The following is a 7,500-nucleotide window of genomic DNA, read 5'->3' as shown; positions in this document are numbered from 1 at the left end:
CGTCACCACACTGTAATGAGCGTGTCATCGTGACAGGGTGGGCGTAGACCCACAATGCAATTCTATACGCGTGTGTGTGTGCGTGTATGTGTGCGTGTGTGTGTGTGTGTGCGTGTATGTGTGCGTGTGTGTGTGTGTGTGCGTGCGCTGTTACAAGGTCTTACGAGATCAAGGTGGGTCTACATGACAGCGATGCACTTCAGAGGCTCAGCAAACACAACATGGCCGCTCCCTGCAGACAAACACACACACACTGATACAATCACACGTGCACACTCAAATCACACACACACACACTGGTACAAACACACGTGCACACTCAAATCACACACACACACACTGATACAAACACACGTGCACACTCAAATCACACACACTTACACAAAGATACGCAGATAGATATCACATATTACACACACATACACAGCGATGCCTAAATTGTGTTTTGTTCTCGTCTTTTTCCCTCACTTCTCTCTCTCTCCCTTTATCTGTCAATCTGCCCCCCCCCCGACACCCCCCCCCCCCCCCCCCCCCCCCATGACTTGGTTTCAGACCCAAAACTGGATAAAAGCCTCTTTTCATGTCTGATCATATCTGCCGCTTTGTTTTCCAGCTATGAATCATGCACAAGCACATTCTCTCTCTCTCTCTCTCTCTTTCTCTTTCACACACACACACACACACACACACACACACACACACACACACACACACACACACTCTGCACAGTGCCTCCTTCCTCATACGACCACTGATCAAGCTAAAAGTGAGGAGAGGACTCCACCTAGTGGTGACAAGTTGGCGTCACACTGACTCCTGGGAAATGTGTCTGTGACTAGAATGTGATACAAAGACAATAGAAATGTTCATAAAAACATAATTGAATCGACTCAAGGAGCCATTGTTGTTTTCGTATTTCTATTTTTAGTCAGTGATGAATCTGGTCGTATTAAACACAGCAAACATTTCAAACCAAAAGAATCTTTCTTTATTTGTAAACACAGACCTCAGATCAGATCATGGTCTCTGTGAAGACTCCTCTGTCAGGACACTGACAGGTTCAGACATGACTGACAGTGAAGGAGTCGGCTGTGATTGGCTCTGCTTCAAAGTAAGAGTCTTTAAGTGTAGAGCAGTAAAGTCAGAAGTTTTTAATAAAAAATAATAAAAGTACAGATACTAAAAATATACGTAAGTACAGTAACTAAGTTACAGTCTGGCAGCTGCAGCTCAGTTCTCTGTAATGAACCCTGATGTTAGAAATGTAAACTGTTGTGTTTGTGGCTTCCTTAAGGAATCACTACGTCTCTGTGTTCGTGAGTGAGAGCGACACTAAAACTCAGGTTCATGTTTCCTTGCTTATTGCACCTCGGTCGTACAGTAATACCTCCGCTCCGCAGAGCGTGACTGAAGACCTTTTCAGGGGCGCCTCGAGTGGCTGCGGGTTTCTGCATCGATAGGATCCTCCGAGCAGCGCCGACAATACCAGCTCTACTCCCTCTGCTGCAGGAGCACCTGCTTTTACTACAACACGCTCCTGGAATCAGTAGAGAGCAGGAAACTAGAATTACGGCCTCGCAGTTGTCTGTCTGATATTTTACCACCCAAAACGAATCAGTTCGTCCTTGAGTCCAGGTGAATGTCTGGTCAAGGTATCACGGAGTTATTGCATTCACAGGGTCAAAACCGTGTTTTGTGAGGTCACAGTGACCTTGACCTTTGACCCTTAACCCCCAAAATCTACTCAGTTCATTCTTGGGTCCATGTGAATGTTTTTGCCAAATTTAAAGAAGTTCCATCAAAGCGTGACTGAGATATCGTGTCCATGAGAATGGGCTCTTACTGTCAGTAGAAGCAGGAATTGGGCGGGAATATTGAGCAGGAAACACGTCCTCCTCATGTTTGATGATGTCACACCAACAAAGAGAGAAAGGTGAAATAGCAGGAAGACATTTTCTTATGTTCTCTCTTTCAGCGGTGGCAGAAGTCGGGGACTCACCTGGAGCACCTGGTCTCCCGGTTCTGCCTGGACTCGGAGATGGCTCTGGACGGGATGGACTCGTCACGGATGCTGGTGATCAGCCCCTGTGAACTGAGCGCATACACACAGAGATGGGAGGTCCCCTTCTCCTGACCCCCGACCCCGTGACCTTTCACCTGCCCCGTCACCCATCCTCCGCCTCAAACACCTGGGCAAGAGATGAGCTGCCCAGACAGAGTGAAGATGCATGAGCACGTCATGTCAAGGTGCTGCGTTCAGGAGAGTCCGACAGAAGGTTGACGAACGTTCGTAGAGTTTTTGATGCAGATCTGAAATCCTGATGCACTGAGGATCTGTGCTGGACTGAGACACTGAGACACTGAGACACTGAGACATGTCGGGTTTGTTTAGATTAAAGTGTCAACATTGGAGGCTGTAGAGAAGTTTGGTGGAGAGTCAGACCAAGTGCACCTTAAAACCCTGAAAAAAATATCATCAGAGAAAGTGTCTGTTTGAATCTGGGAATTAAGACCAAGCACAACTGGAGGTTTTAGTTCACTTGTTAAAAAAGCACAAATAATCTGTTGCGTCTCTTCTTGCTCTAAATTTCAGAACTTCAGTTTGCTTGTGACCACACTGGCTTCTTGGTACAGAAGGTAAAGATCTCAAACCTCTGAGCGACTCATCAAACATCTCAAATATTTTTTATTTCAATTTTATTCTCCAGTTGCAAGAAAACTTAAAGTACCCCCACCCCACCCCCCAATTTGCTTTGAACCAAAAGAGAGTCAAAAGATGACAGAACCAGAACCATGTAACACCAGTGAGTCCAGGTTTGTCTGGATTTAGTCCTCACTCAAAACTGTTTGGGATTGTTTCTGTGATTAAAATGATGCTGTTGTCTTTTCTGTGACCACAGACCGTCTCTGTTCTGAGGAGTGCAGTGGATGAGACTCTGTTTACAGGAGAATCGAAAACCTCCTCCAACACGTGAGCACATTTAACCACAGAAGAAGAAAGGAAGACAAGCCCAACATATGTCTGGGCCCTTGGCCCGAGTCTGGCCTATATCTGGGCAGAGTCCGGCTGTTATTGTCAGTAATGACTTGACAGCTGGAAGATTTTCTGTGTGTGCACCAGATGTGGAAGCAGCACCTGACAATCATGCCGTATACGGGCCAGATTTGGGCCATGGAACCGGGCGTATGCTGGGCCAGAGGAAAACAAGCATGTGGCCCAACTCCGGGCCGGATTTATTTGACTTTACTGACAGTCAAGCGCAGGTGACAGAACAGCATGAATGCAGCACGTGGTTTCCTGTTTCCTCCGTGATGCAGCTGCTTCATGTTAAACATCTGGTGTGACGTGTTGCTGACGTGCATGTGAGAATTTTCTACACAAGTTTACATCGTTGTTTTTTCCCACACAGTTTAAACTCAATCAAACTGGAGGAAACGCTTTAGTCATGATCGTCTTTCAGTCGATTCATTTCTGTCATGTTTGTTGTTACAGTCCAGAGACGTTACAAGGTGATTGGGGGGGGGGGGGTTTCTCCTCAGGCTTCCTTCAGGATCAGGGGTGATTCATGAAGCTGCCAAAGCTTTTGTCGGTCACGAGCTTGAGAGTGTGTTTGTCTCTGAGCAGACTGACAGGACGCAGAGCTGACGGACAGACTGCAGCTGCTGTGGAGGTCAAACCTGCGACGTCACGTGACAGTCATCTTTGGTTTTTCATTTCAAATTCCTACGGCGTGGAAACACGACTGAAGTTAACTGCAGACCTTCACGTTTGAGTGATGTCTGATAATTTTCTCTCCAGATTGAGCCTCGCTCTCTGTTGTTCTGACATTTTGAAATATCCTGTTTGACTCCTGAATAAAGGTTTTATAATGGCTGATTCTGTTCTATGGAAATAACTGTGATGTTTACATATGGGAAAATGAGCTGCCACAGACACACATGCACACACACACACACACACACACACACACACACACACACGCAGCATACTACTAATATATAAAAACTGACATTAATCATCTACTGCTACTTTATTATATGTTATTAAATTATTATATAATTAAAAATTAATTAATTAATTAATTAATTTTATCATTACAATATCTACAGCGGTTACTGTTGCTCCTACTGCAGTACAATCATTAACGCTGTATCACCATTTATACTTCTATACTACGGAAGCTGAGAAAGGCCATACTCAGTATCTCAAGATAACAAATCTATTTATCCCAGAGGAAATGAGATATTATCAGAAAACAATGTTTTATCTCTAGGTAACGAAATATTATCAGGAGAAAACAACATTTTTATTTTGAGATAACGAGATATTATAGAGAACGAAGGAGAAATTAGCTTTGTTACCTTGAGATAATGGAATAAAAATATATTTTCGAGTGTGGCCTTTCTCAGCTTCCTTAGTACTGTAGTTACCACTGTGGTTACTATGGTAGCCACAGCTAAAAATTACCACCACTAATACTATTTCTAGAACTTTTACTTCAGGTACTTCAGCAGGATTCTGGATGCTTTTTGATTTTCAACTCTGCGAAACTGAAGCTCGTGACACGTGTCCGCACTGCTGCCACATGATTGGCTGGTAGAATAATTGCATGAATAAGCAGGTGTTCCTAATAAAGTGTTCAGTGAGTGTATAGCCTCATCTTAATTAAATAAATGTCCCCATCATTACACAGTTAGGATCATGTGTTCAGTACTGCTCATGAAGAAACAGCTGAACAGCCTAAACACTCAGGAACTATTTTTTCTGTCTGTGGGAATGGAGATGATTGGTGAGATCATGTTTTCAAGCAAATTGCAGCACAATAAACTGAGGTGAAACACGGGCTGTACACACACACACACACACACACACACACACACACACACACACACACACACACACACACACACACACACACACACACACACACACACACACACACACACACACACACACACACACACACAGAGAGAACAGACCTCCCCTCCTCTCCTCTCTCTGACCACTGGCTCTCAGTAACAACACCGTGAATCATTAATCCGCCTCTAACATCTTCACTTTGAGCTTTAACGACCCGGAACAACAGAGGATGTCGCACATTAGCAGCTGACATTTTATCCACACGATCCGTTTTCATCGACACCGCTGTCTTCTACAGGAGACCCGCTTTTACGTAAGTACAATGACCTTTTCATTTCGCCATTTTTCTGCTCCCCTAAAAAAAAAAAAAGAAATAAAACCCACAATGGAGGATGTTCGACCTAAATCTCAGTGTTCCTGAATTTAATTTGAGGTAACGGCTGATGGTCATGACGTAAGAAATCGTGACATTTCGGGATGCTCTCGATAACTTAAATAAATAAATAAATGAAGACATTCACAAAACGTGATCGTGAGCTACGTTTCCAGTCGGACCGCTATTTCCGCCGCACCGACGTGGCTGCAGTCCGTTCTCTGATTCGTACCGTACTAGCCGATGCTAGGCAACAGAGCAGAAAGACAGGCTGCGTTCATGGTACAGGAAATGTAGGAATTTGGAGATTTAAGTAGCTAAAATGGCGGTAAATTCGTAAAAGGAGACGAAAATTTAACGTAAGAAAGGGGAAAATAATGCAGAACAATGCATTGTGTTGCTGTTGTTGTTATTAGCAGGAGAGCAGTGAAAAATAAACTAAGGTTTAGTTCTTTAGCTTTCGCTTCATATTTAGATTGTAACCGCAATTATTGTTTTCCCGGTACACTGTTCTCTTTTTTACAAGCAGCAGGAAGAGATAAACGCTGTCTGTTACCATGGTGTTACTCTGCCCTTCCGGTAGCACTTTTTGTTTTTAATTTTTAAAAATCTTTTATTTATTTATTTATTTTTTAAACACACGCTTAGCCGAGGATAGTGAAGGCAGCATAGGTTTCCCCGGCGCTCAGTTGAACGTCACATGTAGGGGACTGGTGCTAGTTTCACACAGCTAAATAAAAACCGACTTAAATCAGCGATAATGTTGGTTTCTAACGGTTCATCTGGATCCGTCCGAGCCGAACCATAAACGATGTCAGTCCCAGCTCCGCGGAGAAGTAAGTCAGTGTGAAGCAGCTGCTCACGATAAAACATACAGATATAATTTAGGTTGTGTTCAGTGAGGCTAAAAACAACTGACTTCATTTAACTGGTTCAAACTTTAAAAACATACAATATTTTTACGCTCTTTTTCACTCAGGGTTTGTTCTTTAAGGTTTCAGCAACACGATTGTTTTTGACATTTACAGTAAATTAACACAAAAGTTCTGAAAAATAAACTCAGTGAACAAGTCTACATTTAAGACCTTTGTACTTCCGGTTTCTTTTACCTGAACTGTGCTTTATTTCTTCCTTATTAAAAGTTCCGATCTTATTTCTCTGGTATTAGAATTAGAAGTTCACCAGAGAGAGATTAACAGACCGTCTCTGGTTCAGATCTGAGGAGTTGTTGTTTTTCTCTGTTTTAACATGAATGTAAATTAAATATCTTTGAGGTTTTGAACTAAACCAGATATTTAACGGCTTCACATCTGAGCGCTCGTGATGACCATCGCTCAACATTATCAGATGTTTTATGTTTGGTCTGTATTATAGATATAATACATTACATATAGAGACATATAAGATGTCAGAGGTCACAGTGACCTTACCAACCTGGTGTCTTCAGATTGCTGTGTGTCCAGTGAACGAGAAGTGATCGATTAATCAATGAGTCAAATTACAGGAAATGATCAGCAATGGTTTAATTAATCATTCCTCATTTTTTAACTGAATCTGAATCATTAAAATTCACTGGTTGAAATGTGAACATGTGACGTCCTTCGGTCCCTGTGATTTTTAACCATTTATTTACTTTTTATTGATCAAATTGATAATTGATTAACTGAGAAAATAATCTGCAGATCAATCAATAAAAAAAAAAAAAACGTCCAAAACCTAAAGATGAGCAGTTTCCTGTCACACAAGTAAAATAAATCCTCATGATGAAGAAGCTGTTACCTGAGGAGTTTGACTGAAAGACTGATATCATTGATCAGTTTTCAAAAATAATTGCTGATTTATTGATTTAGTGATACACAGCTAATCAGTTATTTCATCTCTACACGTTGACACCTCTCATATCTCCCTTTTCCTCAGTCGCCCCATGTTCCTTCGCCGGCTGAGCTCCCTCGGCTCCGCCTTCCTTCCCCGCAGACGCCCTGCTCTCTGCAGCGCCTCCTCCCCCTCCGTCCCCCAGGTTGTCCCCGCTCCACATCCATGGTGGTCAGTGCAGGGATTTCCCCCCTGGCCTCCGCGACTCCCCCACACCCACCCACCAGCTCGTCAGGTTTTCACAGGGAGGACGTTACACCCTCATAACATCAACCACGGTAACTTTGGCCGGAGTTGGCGTTCGTTCTCCACCTGCGGCGGTCTCTTGATGGAGCGGTCCGGCAGAGATCGAGAGCCTCCTCAGAAACGGAGGAAGAGTGAAGAGGAGAGGAGG

General features: G+C 43.4%; 2 protein-coding genes across 6 annotated transcripts in view; both read left to right on the top strand.

The window, feature by feature from the left end:
* The window catches only part of galnt14 (UDP-N-acetyl-alpha-D-galactosamine:polypeptide N-acetylgalactosaminyltransferase 14 (GalNAc-T14)), a 146,155-nt gene extending 142,278 nt beyond the window's left edge, over positions 1-3,877 (top strand). For all 3 annotated transcript variants that reach the window (XM_056405006.1, XM_056405005.1, XM_056405004.1), the window contains one exon: positions 1,976-3,877. In XM_056405006.1, coding sequence (XP_056260981.1) covers positions 1,976-2,134 — 159 coding nt within the window. In that variant the 3' untranslated portion in view covers positions 2,135-3,877. The remainder of the gene's footprint in view (positions 1-1,975) is intronic.
* Positions 3,878-4,955: 1,078 nt separating this feature from the next.
* The window catches only part of angel2 (angel homolog 2 (Drosophila)), a 6,943-nt gene continuing 4,398 nt past the window's right edge, over positions 4,956-7,500 (top strand). Inside the window, exons 1-2 of one of the 3 annotated variants that reach the window (XM_056363602.1) lie at positions 4,956-5,174; positions 7,152-7,500. The exon at positions 7,152-7,500 is cut by the window's right edge and continues 613 nt beyond it. In XM_056363602.1, the coding sequence (XP_056219577.1) occupies positions 7,159-7,500 (342 nt within the window). In that variant the 5' untranslated portion in view covers positions 4,956-5,174; positions 7,152-7,158. Of the gene's footprint in view, positions 5,175-5,905; positions 6,071-7,151 lie in introns of those variants that run through there. The other 2 variants (XM_056363603.1, XM_056363601.1) reach the window with 2 other exon arrangements.

The sequence above is a fragment of the Seriola aureovittata genome, chromosome 19 (assembly GCF_021018895.1).
Source record: "Seriola aureovittata isolate HTS-2021-v1 ecotype China chromosome 19, ASM2101889v1, whole genome shotgun sequence".
Classification (NCBI taxonomy): domain Eukaryota; kingdom Metazoa; phylum Chordata; class Actinopteri; order Carangiformes; family Carangidae; genus Seriola; species Seriola aureovittata.
The sequence above is the reverse complement of the archived record's forward strand: the minus strand, read 5'-3'. Positions and strand labels throughout refer to the sequence as shown.